Source organism: Opisthocomus hoazin, chromosome 7 (assembly GCF_030867145.1).
Source record: "Opisthocomus hoazin isolate bOpiHoa1 chromosome 7, bOpiHoa1.hap1, whole genome shotgun sequence".
NCBI classification, from domain to species: Eukaryota; Metazoa; Chordata; class Aves; order Opisthocomiformes; family Opisthocomidae; genus Opisthocomus; species Opisthocomus hoazin.
This window is the reverse complement of record NC_134420.1, coordinates 29784666-29806687: the sequence shown is the minus strand read 5'-3', so window position 1 is coordinate 29806687 and position 22022 is coordinate 29784666. Positions and strand designations below refer to the sequence as shown.

General features: G+C 42.9%; 1 protein-coding gene across 6 annotated transcripts in view; it reads right to left on the bottom strand.

Annotated features, from left to right (window-relative positions):
* CKAP5 (cytoskeleton associated protein 5) overlaps positions 1-21784 on the bottom strand; it is a 56775-nt gene extending 34991 nt beyond the window's left edge. For 3 of the 6 annotated variants that reach the window (XM_075425065.1, XM_075425069.1, XM_075425070.1), the window contains exons 1-9: positions 21689-21784; positions 8482-8573; positions 7742-7935; positions 6390-6596; positions 3706-3877; positions 2585-2714; positions 2186-2289; positions 1700-1813; positions 1365-1469 (exon numbers count right to left, since the gene is read on the bottom strand). In XM_075425065.1, the coding sequence (XP_075281180.1) occupies positions 1365-1469; positions 1700-1813; positions 2186-2289; positions 2585-2714; positions 3706-3877; positions 6390-6596; positions 7742-7935; positions 8482-8538 (1083 nt within the window). In that variant the 5' untranslated portion in view covers positions 8539-8573; positions 21689-21784. Of the gene's footprint in view, positions 1-1364; positions 1470-1699; positions 1814-2185; positions 2290-2584; positions 2715-3705; positions 3878-6389; positions 6597-7741; positions 7936-8481; positions 8574-13830; positions 13853-15089; positions 15138-18925; positions 18946-21688 lie in introns of those variants that run through there. The other 3 variants (XM_075425068.1, XM_075425066.1, XM_075425067.1) reach the window with 3 other exon arrangements.
* Positions 21785-22022: the final 238 nt, after the last annotated feature.

Sequence of the window (22022 nt, the reverse complement as noted above, 5' to 3'; positions counted from 1 at the left end):
GCCACATGCACTCAGTTACAGTAAGTAGTATCGTTCTATGCTTGATTTCATCACTCTCACTTTGACATAGACTGAAAACTGTAATGTTACTGTCTTAAATATAAGTAATAGAGTTTATAATAATCCCACAATTCTAGCAACAGTTCTGTTTTACAACACTTCAAACGCCCGCTCTCACGCAAAGCTACATCTTCCTCACTAGTAAACAAATCCAGCATACAAATCAAGCGAACTGGTAAAATGAGTGCTGAGATTATGCAATTCATAGCTGTCATTACAGTACTGAAAAAGTAATCTTCTCACACCATTTGCTTGGCAACCATTGAGCTATACCCTTACTTCAGAAGCTCTTCTTTTTCAGTACTAGCTCTATAGCTATGAGGGTTAACCTTTAAAGCACAAATCAAGTGTAAACAGATGTAAGAACACTTCTTACAACTACAGACAGCTTTCAGAATGAAAGAGACCTTGTCCGAACTGTTGTTCAGAGTTCGTGAGATTTTGTTTCTGAAGCAGTAAGATTCAATAACTTTCCAACACATCACAAAACACAACACTACCAGCAGCCAGGTCCATCAGTTCTCTCTGTCTCTAAGCTCTACCCACATCACTCTTGCTTATCACAAGAAAAATTTGATCGAGCAGCTTAAAGAACACAGCAACAGAGGCTTGAGAAACAAGTGAGATAACGCAACTAATTAAAAAGCTCCCTTTCTTAGACTGGTTAAGCTTCCCCATATTCCCTGCTATTAGCTGTCGGTAAGAGAAGAGTAGCAAAGGATAACAGAGAAGAGCATTAAACTAGCTAACCATGACATTTTGGTACCAAAAATCTCAGTAGTTTGGCTATTTAAAGCAGACCAAAAAAAAAAAAAAAAACCAAAAAAAAAAACAAACACCACCACAAAACCACAAAACCCATAGAACAAATAAAAAGCCCCACCACCAACCCTCCTCCAACATTCAAAAAACTGAACAACCTAAAAACACAAAACCTAAAACCTACATCATGGAGTAGCTAAGTAGAATTCAGGTTCAGATGCTATTTTTTCCACTGTGGCCTACAAATGCATTTCTGTGGGTGTATCTCCAGGAAGAGGTAACGTAAATAAAGTTCATTTCACAGCAGAGTAATTCAGAGTTGTCTTAGCACAGAAGATTTACTGCAATACTAAGCTTCACATTGCTGGATGTGAATAAAGAGATCTTGGCACATATTTCACTGTTTGCTCCATTGAAGGGTAGATAAGCATTCATAATTGTACATAGAATACCTTTGATAAATACCAAGGTTTGACAGGCAAAAAAAGAAAAGATGTCCAGCGTCAATAAGGCCAGAAAAAAAGTACATACTCTTTACTTACATGCCCTGCATACTGTCCAAATTTCTTTCGGAGGCCAGCAGCTAGTCCAGCAAGGCATTTGGCAGCCAAAGCAACTAACATAACATTTGTATCCTTTCCAACAACCTGAAGAGAAAAAACAAAACACTCCAATGTTAAAAACAGAAAATCCAAGTTTCAGAGACTTAGAAGAATTTCTTAGACTAGTCAGTGGGCCACAGAGTGGGTTATTTCCACCACTGCTCCAGCTAAACAATTTTCTATTCATTATCTTAACTGTAACTTTTAAAGTATAATACAAATAAAAATACAAAAAAATACTACACCATATGTGTACTCTGGGGTTTTTTTATTACCTTTTTGAGAACTTTCACCAGGTCTGCATAGTCTCCTGCTTCCAATTTGGGATTTTTCACCAGCAGTTCAACAGCTTCTAGAGCTTCTTTCCTTTCTTGCCACTTTTTTGCTTCCTGCAGAGCAAATAATTTATGTTCACTTATAAATGCAAACAGCTGTAGAGAAGCATACTTGCCACAAACCAGAGAGTTTAAAATTTAATTCTATCTTAAGAAAGCCAAAGTCTCCCTACAGTTTAACATCAATAACTACAATGAAATATGAAATACAGTCCCTCCCAGGACATCTCAGCTCCTTAAAATTACATCTTTCTTGCCAGTAAATCAAATTTTGAGACTTCTTTATGATAGTCTATATTTTACTTACACTAATCTGTTATTACCCATGTAGCAACAGAGCCTACATTGCAGAATGCCGTCAAGTGCTAAAACTCCTTAGCTCCAAATGTCATCGAATTAATGGGTAGTATTTAAGTTTATGCTTACTATTTTCTCATAGAAGTCTTTGGGAAGCTTGGAAAGAATTTCTACAGCTTCAAGCAACTCATATGCATCTACTTGTGGTACCGCCTCTTCCTCATCATCATCTCCTGCAACCAGAAGAAAGAAAAATACAAGCAGAGTGACAAATGAATTTTAGACTACAGCAACACCTAAGACTCCTTGTTTAAAAAGTATTATCAGCAGTTGTGATTTTGCTATTCCAAAGGACAGATACTCTTTCACATAAAGCTTTTGCCCCAGCCACATTTTCTTGTTGTGTACTGCACTCCACATGTTTTGCACCAGTTTGAGTTAAAGCACCTTTACAGTTTAATGCATTGCTTCACAAATAATATACCAGTGATATACTTTCTAATGGAGTTCAGAGATTAAACAATTTACCTCCATCTGCATCTCCAGCTGCCTGCTGCTGCTCAAATTTTGCTTTCAGCTCCTGTTGGGAACGCAGGAACCTGGTCTGCTTAGGAGCAGCTGATGACACTTTGACCCACTCTTCTTCCAGTTCTTTTAGCTGCCAAAAGAATCATCGAATCAGAGAAATTTTGTACATACTGCAAAACAAGCAACGCTTCATGGAAAGCAATGGAGTTTCCCATTTCAAAGCCAAGACAGCACTATCTTTCATGTTCTTTTTCTGCCACAAGCGACTTCCCCTTCACATTCACTGCTCAGAAGCTTTCGACCAAGTACATCCACAGAATGGAATATCATCAACAAAAATATCAATGCAAAGCATTTACATAAGAATAAACTGTAGAACAGTCAGAATGTCGTGTCCCCTCTGTAGAGGCTTTAAAATAAAAATGGCTGAGCATGAAGGAACATCTGTTACAGACAATTATTACACACTAAAACAAAACAAACATGTTGAGCTACATTTGATGAGATAGTTTTTGTTTTTTATTAAACAACACCTTTTTCCAGCAAGTTACTGCTTTCCACCTGAACACAATTAACTCCAGCAGGTAGGAGGGAAGGATACAGAAATAATTTGCAAAGTTTTAAAATAATGGAATGTTCCCTCTCCAATAGCACAGTTACCTATCAATGTAATACCACTTCCTGAAGTGGAACAGTCACATCCTAAGCACCGCCAGAACAAGTCTGCAGGGCTGCGCAGAGGAAAAAGCTTCTGGGAAAAAGTAAACTGCGAAGGAAAATGGTCAACTTCAAGACTTTCAGTGGAGGGGTCTTTTATCAGGGTAACCCTTTGCCCTTGGGTTAGGTCTCCAAGAAAAACCATTCTACTTCTCAAATGCCTTCCTCAGTTTCAATAAGATGCTTCCCCCTGCAACTTCACACGTATTCAGAACATGATTTCTTTGCAAATAAGAAAGACGAACTACCGTTTTCGGTAAAGTTACAGGAAGCTAAAAAATAACGTTGCTGTTACTGAAAAATTCCAGCTTTGACTTTAAGAATGCCCAACACCACACGATCAGGGAGGCTGAGCATGGAAGTGTCTTCTCAAATGTTTGGATACGGAACTACTTTCTGCCTACCTGAACAGAATTTATGTTCTGCAACGGAGGTCTCAGCGCATCCCTTATCCAACGGTAGATCTCCACAGCAAGGAGCTTGGCTTCATCTCGAACAGCCTTTTCCCGAGACTCAAAAAGTTTTGGCAATACTTTAATGATTGGCTTCAATGAGATTATTTTTGAACCAAATTCACTGAAATTTAAAAACATTGAATAGCATCAGTGTCCAGAGAGGAATCAGAGTGACCCACAAATAACAATTGATTTTAAACAATCTGTGAAATGCTTCCAGTGCACCTTTAGGGATTGTGTCATTTACTCAAATAATTATTATAGCTATTATTTTGTGAAGCTACTAAGCTACCGTAAAATTTAAAAATATTTGCCCTATCATAATTACCCTCCATATATTGTAGTTACAAAATCAAGCTTCTGAAATACTTCAAAGCACTTAATCCAATCTGCTGCTTCAATCTGTTCCCTTGCCAGGGGGGCAGAAAAAAGACAGAATAAAAAACTGTGCTTAGACCAAAATTTATATGACCTACTTTTTTTTTTTTTTTTTTTTTAAATCAAAATAGAATCTCCTTTGTCTATCCTTGGAGGCAAACTGCAGTAAAAGCATTAGTCACTTTTCCACTTGTTGGACCAGATAATTATAGTGAGCCTGGGTCATCTTCACAGAAAACACAAAACACACATGTGTTGAAATACGTGCTGCTGAAAGAACATACAAAACAAGTTTCCCCAGCCAATCACCTTTCCCTGTCAGCAGATTCTGCATGTTGTTGAAGTTAATACACTAAACTACCTTTTTCAATCACTGCTGAATGAGAACGTATGAACTTTCTCTTCATACTCATAGTAATTAAGTGCTACAGTACTTAAAGCATCATATCTAAATCACCTCTGAAGCTATAAATTTTTTGGGGTTTAGAGGCATTTCTTTCCCTTGAGAATTCTGAACTAACCTTTCCACCAATCACACTTTTTCTTCTGCTTTCCTCCAACTAAGTACCACAGGAAAAAGCTAGTAAAAATGGCTGCTCGAGAACTAAAACTTACACATCTTACTTTCCAAAAAACTCTAGTGCTAAACATTTTATTGCCAAGAGCACTTCAAGAAATACTAAGTATTAAAATCTGCAAAGAAGGCTCCAGTCTCAGAAACAACACAACTTAAATGCAGAATATAAACAAATTAGTTGCCCAAGATATTTATTTTTCTATGATGCCTCAAAAAAGAGAGAGCATATTAGGGAAAGTGCCTATGCAAATTCTGTTATTCTTATCTAACCCACATAATATTATCCAATTAATGTAACGACACAAGAAAGAACAGAAACCTTAGCACAAGATAAAACACACCATAAACTAAGTTATGCACTGGAGCTACCCACCTAGGTACAATGTAACAAAATTTGTCTTTCAATGCAGAAACCCTATCAAAGCACAAGAGAAATTTACACAGCAACACAGCTCAGAAGCAGAAGACAAAGGTTAAGTCAATGGGGCTCCAGGAAAGAATTTGATCTTGCCATCTCAAAGATAATAAAATACTGCATATAAATTAAAAATAGGCAGATGAGATATTTTACAGCCATGGTTGGTTGAAACATATTGAGGAAGCTTATGCAGGCTTCTAATCACACTGTACTGTTAAAAGGACATTTGATTAGGTAAGAAAATTTAAAATAGCTAAAATGTATTCTTAAATGTGGGACAGTAGTTTCACTCAGTAGAAGCGTAACATGCTAAGCCCAAAGCTTTATTTTGACTTCTATTACAAAAGCCTGAAACAATTAGTTTAACAAGAACCATCTACACACACACCCTAGGAAGTTCCCTAAAAAACACCTAGCATAAGACGCTCTCCATCTATATTATATAGTTTTCACATGAACTACTCGATTCAGGAAAAAAGTGTTCTGTCCATAAATACTAAAATTATCTGTTTCCTTTTTTAGAAAAAAAAAAATCTAATAGTGTATAAATAATTTGCTGTCCAAGAATTTGATAAAACCCGAGTATTTTTCACTCAACTCAAAGGCGACAAACATACTTGAACTGGAACAAAGATGTTCCACATCTAATCTCGAAACCAACTAGCACATCTTAAATTGGATTTGATTTTTAGGGAGCGTTATCAGCTTTTCTTTTAATAAAGAAATTACTGTATGGACAATGGAAACTTACTGCACAATGAACTTTTTTCTTTTTTTCCAAAAACACACACTGTGTACCCAATTAAAGATGCCTACATCAGTGAGGAAAACAGTGTTTTCTTAAAAAAAGATTTTTAAAAAAAATACTACATTTTAGTTTTCCCATCAATAAATTTATTTCAGCTATTCAGAAGAGCAACTCCACAGTCTGGAGCAAGACACATTAATCCTGCCCTTCCTTCAGATGTCTATTGTGAAAATGGAAGTTTGGTAAACGGTTGCCGTGAACGAAAGTGATCCATATGAGGCTTGTACAACAAAGACATCCCTCACATCTAACAAATCCCATGATGCTCTCAACTGTTGTTGTCAGAAAATATCAGTTCAGTAAAGACACATCCTATTCCACAATAACATGGGCATAGTAAAGACTTAAGCAATAAATTAGATCCTACATACTGCTGGGGTGAGGGGAAAAAAAAAAAAACAAAAACAAACCATCAAACAACAAAAACCATGAACTAAAACTTAAAAGCTTACCTTAGTGCTTTCCTCAGTGTCTCTATACATGCTACTATGATTTTTGGGTTTTTGTTGTCCAGACCCTTTAGTAATTCTTCTTGTACTGCCTCCCCTTTCTCAATTTCTATATACATTAGACATATATCTAGACCGAGTTCTTTTGCTCTGGCTTTTGGCTGATTGAACACTTTATTTACAACTCCAGACGCCACTTCTCCTGTTGTCCTGAAAGATGACAGAGTGCTACTTTTGGAACATTTAAGTGAATTAGGTGTTCCACACCATTTTCCACAGACAAAAGCATACATAACACCCAAATCACGGATTAAATCTCAACAAGTCCTCATATAATAGGGACTAAATTCTAAGTTAATTTTGAAGGCAATAACCTTTTGTAAGAGATTACTTCAACCTCTAGTTTAATCAAAAGAACTTCTGCAGACTGAGTGCTAGTTAACATGTTCCTAATACTGGACTACACCAGACAGTGAATAGTAGACATTTTCTCAAAAGTGTATTAATTAATATACATTAGTTAAGGTCCACAAACAAATGCCATTTCCTGGAATTCCATACGTTACAGATAACTAACATACAGCATTGGTGCACAATCCCTGTCCAGAATTTCTCATCTATTTCAAAGCTTCCAATCAACTAAATCATTTACACCACTTTTAAATCAAGGGGTTTGGAAGGTTGTTAGGTTTTTAAACAAAGCTTTGGGTTTATTTGTTTTTTGTTTTTTTTTTTTAAATAATACTTTCATTCATTTCATCAGGTCACAAAGGCAGTGGACCAATGCACTGACCTGGCCCATTAGGTGTTTTTATTTTACCCTCAGGAGCATAGGCTGTTTCATGGGCTAGACAACAGCGAAATACTAAAAAACATCCTGGGAAGACACTGGCAGGTATGAAGATTCATATTGATTAAGTCTGATGCAAGACCGCATAAACATAACTAGATTTTATTTCACAGATGAATTACACAAATATCTCCTTGGAAAAAAAAGACTCCCTGTACATATAGACTGTTTTAGTCAAACAAGAACAGTAATTCCAGTTCACAGCACCTATACCACCAAACTACTGATTCACTTTCTCCACCATTTCAGAAATCTTTACTACTGCCTTTAATAGTTTCTTTGAACGTTTTAAGTTATTTCTGACAAGTTCATATGCACATGGAGTCCATCTACAAGGAGAAAAGCTGACCATTCACCAAATTCTCTAGATCAGAAAGCAAGTTCTGCTTTCCATGGTAAAGACTGGAATTGTTAATAGCCACTGTGAAATTTATCTGCAGCCTTTCTCAGAGAGGCACATTAAACTGTCGTAACAGCCTACTAATAGCAAGAAAAGGCTACTTACTTCCCCGCTACATGAGCATTTTCAACATAAGCAAGGGCTGCTTCCAGTCCTTTCAACTGAGCCACTGCATTTGAGTCTGTCACAAATTTCTTTATCAATCCAAGATACTTGGACCATTCGGGACTCTTCTCATCATCTATCTTCTGGAAGAGTTTAAGGGCTTCTTCATAACCATTTAATCTGGCTTTCCACAGCTGGAAGCAGAAATCAGATGTTTAAATGTTGTGCTAGTATAATCTTCACTCACCAATCTCGCAAAGTTCTTCAATCATAGTTGAAAGTGTGTTTAGTAAGCTGGCATCTGCAAGGCTTCTCTTCAACGACTATGCGAATAATGTGCAACAGGACAAAATACTCATTCTTCTCCTGCCAACAATGATCTAGATAGAGAGATGCCAGTCTTCCCCACTGCTCTTCATAAACTCTGACAACCACCGACGAGTAGGTGGGAGCCCAATAACAGTTTCAGTTACAGATGAGTAATTTCTCCATATGAATGAGTGCACTGATCTTTCAGCGCACAAGCTTACGCCGTACAGACTATCATGCTACTAAATTCCGCTTAATAAATGATATTCAACCTCTAGGTTGGATAGAACTGCTGCAGTTTCAGATCTGTTATACGCACGCTCTGCAGCTGTCAAGATTACCTAACTATGGTGTACTTATATAAAGGAGTACCACAGAATCACCACAGCAGAGATGAACAGCAAGCCAAACCCAAAGACAAGATTTCCTACCTTGTGTTCACATTTCTGGTCAATGGGCAGTTTCATCCACTCACTGTCGTCCCCCATTGTAATTCAGGTTCTCTCTATAATTACAGTAGTATCTGTGGAGATATGGACAAGTTAGCACACAGAAAAATACACGTGAGGTGCTACCTGCAACATGGTTATACTTTAGGGAAAAAAAAAAAAAACACAGACCACAAATACAATTCTGTAGCAAATCTTATCACTGATGTGCAACCCAAGCCTGTAATTATATTTAGATACGCACTTTTGTTAGCCCTGGAAAGCTACCAGAAGCCATTAAAGATTAGAGAACAGTGCCATTTGTAATGTTCCAGACACTAGAAGTCTCAATCTATGAAAGTTTTAGTCAGTTGAGCAGGCTTGCAGAATATAACCTCACCCAAGCTTCAGGAAGAATGCACTATGATTAAGGCACTAAAATGATATGAGTACCCATCAACACCAGAAAACTGACTTTTACTGACACGTGCTTTCAGCAGCAGGTGCCATGAATCAGCATCAAAAAAAAAGTGGGTGTTAGTGTAAGGACAGCCATCTTAACAACATTACAAACAGCACAATTTAAATGAACAGCACTATGAGAGGACCAAAACCCATTTTTGCAAGCTGGCTACTTTATGCCATAATTCTAATGTAGCCAGCATTAGCAACTGCCAACAAGAGATCAATTTCTTACCACACATAGGGCTCAAATCCTTATCCATTCAAGTTCCTAACTGCTTTCCTCCTGCTCCCATTTGCTTTTTATTAAAATAGGATACTGACCATTAGGGTACAAGAGATGACACCTCAGGCTCAATGCCCATCTCAGACATATTTCACAACTAACCTGACTGCTCAGAGAATAGTGAGAGAATACGCCTGATGCAGGGGGATCAGCAAAATGAGAATAGCAGCAGAAGTAATAGTGAGGGCCGCCAATATCACTTATACAAACTAACAAAAACAAGCCAGAGAAGGAGTAATACATTCCAGCACACCAGTTCAAATACATAGACATAGATGACCAAAACTCTAAAAACTGGCCAGCATATACAAAAATTCATCACTAAAGGCATATAAATACACAATACTAGCAGAATATTCCTAACACAAATTCAGCCTATGCCAGCAAAACTGCATACTTTAACCTACAAAGTATTTCACCTAATGCACAGAGGTTCTCTGCAGACAAGTAACCCCTAGAATTAGGAGTGTAATTTCACTTGTGTAAGTTAACAGAAACACATTCTCCAAAGCCGCCTGTTGCCACACAACATTAACATACAGCTAACTTGATAGAAAAATTAGGCTAGCAACAGTCCCCAATAAAAATATCTTTATTCCTTCCTGGATTAGTTAGAAGATACTTCATAATATAACAGCCCAACACCTCAATAATTAAAAAACACCAACCAAAGCAAACAAAATCCCCCAAAACTCCCACCAGCCACCAACACACCCACCCACAAACTACATTAAATTTACCTTAAATATTTAGAAATTCCTATAGATGGAAATATGAAGCATTAATATTTAAAGTATTATATTTATTTTCTTTCTATTAATATTACCTTAAATATTCCTAAATACCTGTGGATTAATAGTTCTCACTATAATTGCATAAGCCTACTAATATACTCAATGGCAATGAAACAAAAGTTAATGTCAGGATAGAAGATGACTACGCATATAAACAAGGGTACCCAGGCACTGCTATGGTTCATTCTTTCACAAACAGTGATGCAGATATTTTTTTCTTGACATCAGCACAGTTGCACAGTGTTAATGAGAAGCTTGCTTTTCAAGCAAAAAAAAGGCAAAAGAAAAATTGTTCAGAGGATGAAAGATGAAGACTTAATCAATCCCTAAAACTGTAAACCACTGAATGCAGGAATCACTCTGCTCATTATGTAAGAAACAAAGTACACAGAAGTGGGGTTACCTAAAGCCCATTCTACTGGTCACACCATTGCTCCATGTCAGGAATTGACAAGAAAAAGGTACTGTGAATTAAAAGTTACAATGAAAACAAAACTCAAGCTTTGTTTGGTTCTGGTATGCAATTTCCATCATAAGACAGCAAGTGAGTTGCTATGTCTTTCTGCATCAAAGCCCCACCAGCCTGTTACAACAGATCCCAATTTCATGTTTAAACTCTTCTGAAAAACTCTACTGCTTTTTCTCTGCCCAAACCTCTCATTTGTTCTCTTTACCCCCTCCTTCAGCCTACTTAAAGAGCAGGTTCAAAATTAAACACAAAATAACAGCCTCCCAATTCAAATTCTATGCATTTCACCTATTAAAAAAACCCAAACAACCAACTGCACCCTAAACAAACAAAAGCCACCCCACACGCAAAAGCAGGACACTCCTGGCAAACATGGAGGTGTGGGGTAAAACTACATCTAGCTCTATGATTGTGATGATTTCTCTCCAGAAGCAAAAATGAGACTGCATTCACATTAAAAACTTTTCCAATAGCTCACCTAGCAAAGGATGCAGGAATGCCCTAGTGTGAACACAGTTATGGCAGCAGACTTCCTTCTGTCATTCAAGTTAGTTCTGCAGCCAAGCACCACCAGGAAAGATGCAGCTTTACCAGTATAAGCTGTGTTTGTGTTAGGAATGCCTTCATCTTAACATACCAGTATAGAAATAATGGGGTGCTTCCCCAGTGTGGATGCAGATAACATAAATAGATACAGCAGTCTCTTCCCAAACTCAAACATTCCTTTGCCAAGAACAAGCAGAGTCAACTTAATATGAAATTAGGTAGCTCTGAATCTTGCTCAGAACCTTGGAGTTAATTCAAGCTATTACCTGTCTCTATAATTTTGTCGAGGAAAGCGTAAGGAACCACACGAGGACAATAGTTTTTCCCAAAGAAAACAGAAAAAGAAATAAAGCACTAACACACCTGCCAGCATCAGAAACACCCTAATAGAGTATTGACACCAGTACTAAGACAAACCCTCATCTACACTGCATTCTTTTAGAAAACTGTCAGCAGCATGAACTTCCTATTTCAACATTAAACCTTTATTTTTCTCCAGAAATCTGTTGCGCCAAGGAAAATCTTACTGTAGGACAGTGACTACCTTACTACAATTCTACAATCAGTTCAAATCCTGAAGTCAGGAGCAACTGTTTATTAAAAAGGCTCAATCCACTGAAAGGCTGATACTGATTGACAAGTATTTTCACCTTTACACTTATAAAACAGTTCATTGCTACAAAGTGCAACTCTTGCTTGTACGCCGTAGTGATGCGTTATAGACTCTAGAAGAAAAGGCTCTAGAATTCCCCTTGCCAACATCACGGTGTACTTGAGGGGGGAACACACATGATGGGGCAGACACAGGGAGGGGAGACAGATGACCATGAAACTGTGTATTTTCTTACCTTTTTTTTTTTTTTAAAGTCTGGTCAAGTCAGTTCCCATACTATTTTCAGACATTAACATCTACAATGGTTACTTCATTTATAAAATGGGTTCAGTTGCCTTCTGTGCTGAATCTGGCATCTAAAAATATACTCCCCGCCAGCTAACAAGTCTCTCTAGAACAGACAATTTATCAGAAAATATTCCACATTCACAGAGGGAAAGCTCCTTCTTAAACACCCCATCTTTCTAACTTCATCACTGCTTGCACCTGTTCGAATGCCAAGATCTTGTACTGTCTACATCTTGCATTTACCAGAATAAAAGACTGTTGTTTCTCCCTTCAGTAAGTCACTGGGTTCTACACGTTCATAGAATACCCCATATCTGACAAAATGCTTTTTTCTAAAAGCTTCTTTGCAAAGAGACATGTAAACCTCCAGTCATTACTTCTCAACATCCAAATAGCAAGTAGCCTCATTATACAATAACGCAGCTAAGTTATATTATTACTAGTGAATTTGCAGGAACTAAGTTTTTGACCTATATAGCCTTCTTGTTACCACAACTCAGAACAAACAGATTTAAGTCTTTCAGTAACAATATTCATTTTGGCAGAATACAGAAAACAAGACCTCTGAAGTGACTGAACCACCAAAATAAGTTTTGTGAGAGAGGTTTGTTACTAACGTGGTCAATACAACATTTCCAAAAAGCAAGTCAGCTGAAGAATTTGCAATGGACATGAATAACAAATCCTCCCTGACTCTTCTTGGCAGGACGAGTTCTTTTCTTACGGAGCAGTGAGAAAATGAAGACGATCACAGAAATAATAGAATGTCTTTCAAAGGGAGACCACGCAAAAGCAGCAAGAGCAGAAAATATTTACAAGACAGCATAAATGCAAGAATTTCATATGTAAAATTGAGAATTCCCCACAGAATGTAAATTAAGTTTAGGAAACAAATTTATCAACACATAAGAGATTATAGCAAAGTGTCAATACATGAAAGTTTGGATTAACCACGCACTGCTCTGGACAGCTCCTACTCAGCTTGTAAATAAATGCTTTCTCTGCTACAGTTTTTGAGGGCTGAATAGCATCAACCTTACAGCTTCCTAGTATGGAGTACTGCTAAAGAAAATCCTTTCATCGTAAACATCCTGAAAGGTGTTTTATTTTGAAGCATATGTTTATCACCTATCCCTATATTTTATTGTGAAGTTTCAGCTTCCAGACCATTTTCTACAGAAAATATGTAATGGCAAACTAGGAAGCCATTTTATGATAAACAAAAACAGATCTTTACTGATACTGATTGTCCACTTCTCCCTAATCACTTACACGTACTGAACATCACTGTTGCACAAGAATGGCATCAAGCATTTTAATATTTTGAAAGCTTCTCAAAAACTTACTCAAAAGAGTAAGTTCTGAGAAAGCAAGACAGGCCTTTTTAAAGGGGAAAAAAAAAACCCCACACACCTGTTTAAAGTGTTCCTATACAGTAGGGCACAAACTTGGAAAGCATATAGCTGTATGTCACATTTCAGATGAAACTATACTTCTCAGTAGACAGTTTCTCTGTCGGTGCAGCCCACAGTTTTCCTAACAGAAAAGGATTTTTATTGGTTTAATGGCAGTTTTGGGTCATATTTGCTCTTTGGCTCTGAAAAGATGAAGTTTCCCTTTCTTAGAAGTTTAGCCCAGCACGTTTTCAGTATTTGCAGCTAAATCTTCTCATTAGATACAACAAAGTGGCTCAGAAAAAAGGTTGAAAAATTCAAGTAATCATAACATACTTAAATTTTTATTTTAAACAACACCTGGACACACTATTTTGAAAAGCATGCAAAACTAAGAACTATGGCCTAATCAGTCAGTGAAATAATGCAATTGCTTTAGTAAATTCCACATAATCAAAAGGAAAATTAAAGTCCAGCTAACTATTCTGAACTACAGATACCTGCAAAAGCCGCAAAGAGTGAGAAGACCTTTCAGTAAGGCTGTAAATGTGCTTTCCACCTTCAGTCCAGTATCTTTTTATGACAGACAGAAGAACAAGAGGTTAAAAAGGACCCACAGAAGATTATTTGCTGCTTTGGCAATAAAAGTTTCCTAGGATTGTAAAGGTTGACATTTTCAATTAACAGACTAACCAGAAGTTGCGAGATGCACAGACTCTTGACAAAAGGAAAGCAGGACCTCAGAATAACGAAAAAGAAACAAGAGAAATTAATGCTTTTTTTGTTATAGTTTCACGTTTCTTTCAATCCCCTCTATCAAAATACATGCTTAAAAGGAATTGTTTTGCAGGTTGGGGAGTAGATGGCAGCTGAGAGAATCTACTGCTTCAGTAGCAAAGAAATGGTATTCAAGAATAAACAGCATTAAACTCTCTCGCCTGCTCTACCTCATACATGCTAACTCAGCTCAGTGACATCTTAACAGCACAAATGGCAAGTCATTGGTAAAGGAGACAGATACTTAACTTCACTAGAAAAACATGATTTAATACGTGGTCTCTGAAAATAACTGAGGCCATTCCTTTCCATGCACCAAAAAGTGAGAGACAATGCAAAATAAACTGACCTTCTGCTACAGCTAAGCGCAAAAGCAATTTCTCCCTGCATGGGTAAGCCTAGAGTGAAGCCTGTCTTACAGAGCAGAGAGGGGCAAGAGGGAAAAGGGCAAACCATGGGCAAGTGCGTGTGCACTGACATAATTCTAAGGGTCACTGGCTGGAGTGAAAAATGTCAGTGGGACCGTGCTTATTAGCTGCAAACTCCCCCAGTCCCTCAAGATGTTTATGAAACTCAGGCATGGAAAGGCTCATGTGATGTTCTTTAAAAGGATGGCCTGAACTGCTCATGAAGGAAAGCTCCCACAGCGACATTGCTGCCCAGGACAGGCCACTCGCTCCCCCCTCCTCCAAGGGCAGCACCCTCCGACGCGGCAGCACGGCCACCTCCCCATGCACCCCCCCGAACTAGTGGTGCCCCCGCCACCCCAGCACCTCCCAGAAGAGCACCCCTCCGCTTCCACCCGCAGCCCCAGATGGCCCCCCCTCTCCCCCGCAGGCCGCAGCCCGGAGAGGTTTCCCGTTGCGCGGCGGCACCGGGTATCGGGCAGCAGGCCGCGGCCGGGGGAGCAGCAGGCCGGCAGCGGCGGAGCAGGCCGCCCGCCCGGCGTTGTTTCTGCCCGCCGCCCCCGCCGCGCACTCACCCCAACAGCTCCGGGCCGACTCGGCGGCGGCGGCGGGCGGTAACCGCGGGCCGGGCCGAGCCAAGCCCCTCCCCGCCGGCGGGCGGGGCTCGGGGCGCCGCGGCCGCACCTGGGCGGGGAGCCGGCCGGCGCCGGGGCAAACAAAGGCGGGCAGGGCAGCGCCGGGCCAGGCCGGGCAGACCGCAGCGCTCCGCCCGCCCCCGCCGTGCCCAGGCGGCAGCGGGGGCTCCCCGAGCCTCCCGGTGCCCGGCCTGCTGCCCTCCCGAGCCTCAGCCCGAGCACCCGTGCCCGGCAGAACAATCACTGCTGTGGCTGCGGAGCGGCGGTCGCGTTGGAGCCTGGAGAGGACCTGACCCCAGGCCACCATCGTCCCTAACCGGAGCAGGTCTGAGCCCGACAGGAGGAACGGGGCCTTGCCACGAAGCAGGACAAACGCAGTACCTTCCGCAGGAGGTGCGAAGGAATGGCCCGGCACCGCACCATCACCGCCTTTCGTGTTCTGCTGCAAGATGAGTGATGGCAGCACTCTGGCAGAGGTGATTCATCAGCAATCTCTCCAGCCCATCGCCTGACATTTTGAGATGCCTTTTCTGCAGTGACAACAGCAACTGAAGAAGCTGCTATGGTGGAAACTGGGCACTAGTGGCTTCCTCCCAAGAAGAGCATCACACCACGTGATGCAAGGCCATGTTTCTTCAGACATCTTTTCAGCTAGCTGAAGAACGAAGCCTGCCCTAGGTACTGCAGCACCAGCCACACTCTCCCCTCCATGTTACTGCTTCTACCATCTCAGCCTCCCCCCTGCAACAGGGAGGCGCGAACAAGCACGGCAGCTTTTGCTTTTCAGTGTTTGGCATTCACAGCAACCGAGCTGTCATAGAGACAACCCCAAACAACGCACAACTGCCCAGGTCAAGAGACTCTTTACTCAAACAAGCCACAGCAACGCTGCCCCGTGCAAAGCAATGTTTAGTTTAAGCACAAGGGTAGAAGGCTTTCCTGTGTCACACTCCAGAACTCCGCCTCTGCAAGGTGAACCACTGGAAGAGCCTACAACAAAGCATCGGCAACAGTAGCAACAACGTATTAGTCTTAGTCTACATCATTGTGAAACCAATCCTTATTACAGATGCAAATGGCTTCAATGCCATCCTACTCTTGCAGAGACTTCACAAACTATTTACGTTAAATACTTTACAAACAAATTAGCAATACAAGTTCATACATTTCTTTTCAAAACCAGAAAAGGACATCTGCTGGTACTCTGGAACACAGGAGAGACAGTAAGGGGGGAAAAAAGGGAACCAGATGATCAATGACCATGATTTTGAAAACCCTAATTAGAAGATTTACAAATATTTACATGTGTCAAGGGTCCTTCAAGTCATACATCCTACACAACAGAATCTTCCAAATTAGATACTTAAGATTGAGAGACACTTCTCCCTACTCCACAAAATATTCAGAGCAGTTTCTAATTGTACGTACTGTTCAAAATCATAGAATCATAGAAAGTTTTGGGTTGGAAGGGACCCCTAGAGGTCATCTAGTTCAACCCCCCCGCAACGAGCGGGGACACCGCTAACTAGATCAGGTTGCTCAGAGCCCTGTCCAGCCTGGTCTTGAATGTTTCCAGGGATGGGGCCTCCACTACCTCTCTGGGCAACCTGTTCCAGTGTTTCACAACCCTCATTGTAAACAATTTCTTCCTTATATCTAGCCTAAACCTACCCTGTTTTAGTTTAAAACCATTACCCCTCATCCTGCTACTGCTGTCTCTACTAAAAAGATTGTCCCCATCTTTCCTATAGGCTCCCTTTAAGTACTGAAAGGCTGCAATCAGGTCTCCCCGCAGCCTTCTCTTCTCCAGGCTGAACAAGCCCAACTCTCTCAGCCTGTCCCCATAGGAGAGGTGCTCCAGCCCTCGGATCATTTTTGTAGCCCTCCTTTGGACCCGCTCCAACAGTTCCATGTCCTTCTTGTGCTGAGGGCTCCAGAGCTGAATGCAGGACTCCAGGTGAGGTCTCACCAGAGCAGAGTAGAGGGGCAGAATCACCTCTCTCGACCTGCTGGCCACACTTCTCCTGATGCACCCCAGGACACGGTTGGCCCTCTGGGCTGCCAGCGCACATTGCCGGCTCATGTCCAGCCTTTCGTCTATCAGTACCCCCAAGTCCCTCTCAGCAGAGCTGCTCTCGATCCTTTCATCCCCCAGCCTGTATTGATAGCGGGGATTACCCCGACCCAGGTGTAGGACCTTGCACTTGGCCTTGTTGAACCTCATGAGGTTCACACAGGCCAACCTCTCCAGCTTGTCCAGGTCTCTCTGGATGGCATCCTGTCCTTCTAGTGTCTCGACTGTACCACTCAGCTTGGTGTCATCTGCAAACTTGCTGAGGGTACACTCAATGTCGCTGTCCATGTCATTGATAAATATATTGAACAGCACTGGTCCCAGTATGGACCCCTGAGGGACTCCACTCGTCACTGGTCTCCATCCGGATATTGAGCTGTTGACCACTACCCTTTGGCTGCGACCATCCAACCAATTCCTTATCTACCGAACGGTCCACCCATCAAATCCATGGCTCTCCAATTTAGAGAGAAGGATGTTGTTGGGAACCGTGTCAAAGGCTTTACAAAAATCCAGATAGATGACGTTCATTGGTTTTCCCTTGTCCACCCTTGTTGTTACACCATCATAGAAAGCCACTAGGTTGGTCAGGCAGGACTTGCCCTTGGTGAAGTCATGCTGGCTGTCTCAAATCACCTCCCTGGCCTCCATGTGCCTTAGCATATCTTCTAGGAGGACCTGTTCCATGATCTTCCCAGGCACAGAGGTGAGGAAGACAGGTCGGTAGTTCCCAGGGTCTTCCTTTCTACCCTTTTTGAAAAGGGGCACAATGTTCCCCTTTTTCCAGTCACTGGGGACTTCCCCTGACTGCCACGACTTTTCAAATATCATGGAGAGTGGCTTGGCAACTACATCAGCCAATTCCCTCAGGACTCTGGGATGCATCTCATCAGGTCCCATGGACTTCTGTACATTTAGGTTCCTCAGGAGGTCCCGAACCTGGTCTTCACTTACAGCTGGAGGGATTTTACCCTCCTGGTCTCCTTCATGACATCCATCGACTCGGGAGGGGTGAGGAGAGAGGTTGCCAGTGAAGACTGAGGCAAAAAAGTTGTTGAGTACCTCAGCTTTCTCCTCATCTGCTGTTACCAGTTTGCCGGTCTCGCTCATGAGTGGGGGTACGCTTTCTTTGACCATCTTTTTCCGGCTGACATACCTGTAGAAGCCCTTCTTGTTATTTTTCACATCCCTTGCCAAGTTCAGCTCCAGCTGTGCCTTGGCCTTCCTGACCCCATCCCTACACAACCGGGCAGCTTCCCTATTCCCAGGAAGCCAGTCCCTGCTTCCACTGCCTGTGCAGTTTCCTCTTCTTCCTTAGTTTGACCAGCATCTCTTGCCTCAGCCATGCCGGTCTCTTCCCTTCTCTGCCCGACTTCTTACACTTGGGGATCGAGAGCTCTTGCGCTCTCTGGAATACATCCTTAAAGACCTGCCAGCTCTGTTCTGTTCCCCTGTCCCTGAGGACCGTTTCCCAGGGAGTCCTTCTGACTATCTCCTTGAAGAGCTGGAAATTTGCCCTCCTAAAATTCAGGGTCCTGACTATGCTCTTCGGTATTCCCATTTCCCTCAGTAGCGTTAGTTCCACCAGCGCGTGGTCACTGCAGCCCAGCCTACCTCCGATCTTGACATCCCCAACAAGCTCACTCGCACTGGTGACCACCAGGTCTAGTATCGCATCCCCTCGGGTAGGGGTGCTTATTACCTGGCTTAAGAAGTTGTCCTCAATGCATTCTAGGAACCTGCTGGATTGCCTACAGCTTGCCATGTTGCTTTTCCAGCAGATGTCAGGGTAGTTGAAGTCCCCCAGCAGGATGACAGCCTGCGAGCACGAAGCCTCCTGGAGTTTGAGGAAGAACGCTTCGTCTATCAGCTCCTCTTGATCTGGCGGCCTGTAGTAGACACCAACCACTAGGTTTCCTTTGTTGCCTCTCTCTCCGATTCTTACCCATAAGCTTTCGACCTGCTCGTGGTTATTCTTCAGGGACAGCTCTTCACTCTGCAGTGTTTGCTTGATGTAAAGGGCAACGCCCCCCGCCCCTCCTTCCTCGCCTGTCCCTTCTGAACAGCCTGTAGCCATCAAGAGCTACATTCCCGTTGTGGGATTCATCCCACCAAGTTCATAAGTGATCCATAAAAAGGGGTGAACAGAGGTGTTACAGTTTGAAAATGACACAATCAGGGTAGCAAGAAAAAAAAAAAAAGAATTGACTACAAGAGCTTACAACATGCCAAGTAAACATATCACCTAACACGCACAGTAATGCACAAGAGAAATGACTTTTAACATTACACTAGAAGTCAGGTTTTCCTGAGCTGACCATGAAATGGGAACAAGACCTTCATGTTTTAGCAGACATTGGTTTGAGCATATCGGCTCCAGCGTGGGAGCCCAGGTTTCCAGAAGCACAGGCCCAGATTAGGCAACTGGCCCGCACCAGTGAAAGGACAAGAGCTGACGCAGAAGTCAGGTCCCACCAAACATAAGTCATACGCAGATGAGAATCAAGAATCATGTTCCATTACCATCCATTCACTTTTTTTTAATATTATAATATCCAATAAGTCTTGCTTCAGGACAGATTCAAAGCAGTCTAACTCTAACTTCCTGTGCTTCCAAAATCCAAGTTTCATCTATTTTTGTGCATCACATAAATAATGTTTTCCATAGCAGATCTGCTAGTTAAGGTTCCAAACTTTGTATTCTTGAGAATTACCTTCAATATATCTACAACAATTTGTTTAGAACAAGTCCGTTGTACTTGAAGGCCATTTGTTGTTGATTCTGCTTTGATATACCACTCTCTTGATGTTGCTTAAAAAGTTTAACCCTACTGCAAGTCTTGGGGAGGGGGGGAGGGGGAAGCTGCATCTACAAGTTTTAAATGGGAGAAAGTTATCAAAACAGCCAAGTTTAAAGAAAGGCCAAGCCTGAGGCAAGAAAGTAAAACCAAATTCTAATTTTTGCACAACCAACTGATCTGATATTGGACACCGAAGAGTCACAACTGTAAGGGCAGCTTGCACCCACTGATTCTTCTTTCCGAGTTGACCCTATTGCAAAGTTTTAATAACACATTTTTATGAGCAGACTTTCTGAATACTTCAATATTTGAAACCCTTAGCATTTGAAAACACGCATCTTTACAGTTTCAAACTAATAAAAGTGTTCATTGAAAGTCTACAGCAATGCTTTCTCTGATACACAGCTAATAAATGAGGAAGGTCTCCCACAGCTGGTAGCCCAACATCCCAACAACTACTCATCCCATTCTCATCTGCAGAAGATGACTTTAACAGTGCTGCAGTTTCACAGAAGTACTGCAAGATACACCACTACACACAAAACAATAAATCAGCAAAAAATGAAAACTGCCAAATAATTAGATTATATACACCAAACACAAATCAGTTAAAATATTGCAGTAGATGAGTGTTATTTATTTATTCATTTTGTTTCTAGAACAGAGTCCAGCTTAACTGAAGCTGTACAGAAGTTTAATGCCACAGCCTCTGCTACACAAAACTTCCGGTCTCTCACTGACAGAGGTCCAAATTCAGGAGGAAAGCCTCCTATGCACCAAACTGAAGGCTTAAGAAGTACCACAAGATTCTGACTCAGAAACAAATGAAATAGAAGGGGGGGGGGGAATATGGGACCCACGTTCCTGTCTAGACCTTCCTCACACATACTAGATAAGATTCAACAGGAAGCACCTCCTGACAAGGAACCCTGGTGATCCAAGACTAACACCTGTGCCCAACAACAGAGCTGTAAAAATGGAGATGAGCTCCTGCCTTTTGCTTTAAGACTGGAATCATCAGGAAACATTTTCCTCAGGTCATCTTAGAGGGGAAACCAACCCTGCACACAGCCTGCCGAAACGCACACTCGGGGCTCAGAAGTTACCAAGTCTGTATTTTCCCCGAGGAGCGCCAGGAAGGGGCCGAGCCCCGCTCCCTCACCGGCCCCCGGGCCCACCCTGCCGGCCGCCTCCCAGGCAAGGCCCCAGCAACTCCCAGCCGCGCCTGGACCCACCGTGATGACACGAAGGGGGCACCCACGGCGGCGCAGCCCGGGGCGCGGCTGCCTACGGGCCCCGATACCCCTCGCTCCGCGGCGGCCTAGGCGAGCGGCACCCCTTGAGCCACTACAGCGCGGCGCGGTACAGGCCGCGGCCTCCCACCGCCAACGGTCGCGGCCTCCGCCCCGCCCGCGGCCACGGGAGCGGCTGCAGGCAAAGCCCCGCACGCCCAGGTCGTTCCCCTTGAAGGATGTCAGCGCCGCGCCTCCGCCCGGTCCCCAGGTGCGACGGGAGAGGTTCAGGCCCAGCGGCGGGGAGAGGCCAGGCCCAGCGGCGGGGAGAGGCCAGGCCCACCCCGCCCTCCGGCGGGCCCGGGGAGCCGCGGCACGCGGGGGAAGGGGCTGAGCACTCGCTGGGGAAGGGGCAACGACGACGGCTCTCACCTGGGCTCCGGCGGGTCGGGCGCGGCGAGTGTCCGGCCGCTCCTCGGCGGCGTTTGAAATCACTAACACCGCCCGCACCTCCCAGTGTCCCCAGTGCCCATTGGCCGGCGCCGCCCACACCCACGCCCGCACCCGCGCGCTTTATTGGTCCGTTTGAATGCACCAGCGGCGACGCGTGCTCCGCGCTCTCCTGAGGCGGCGGCCGCCGAGCCCCGCGGGTAGAGCGCACCGCCACGGGGGCGGCCCGGGCCCGGCGAACCCCGCTCGATAACCGCCGGGCCGGGCCGGGCCGGGGAAGGAGCCCGGTGAGGATGCGGGGCCCGCTGCGGCCGGA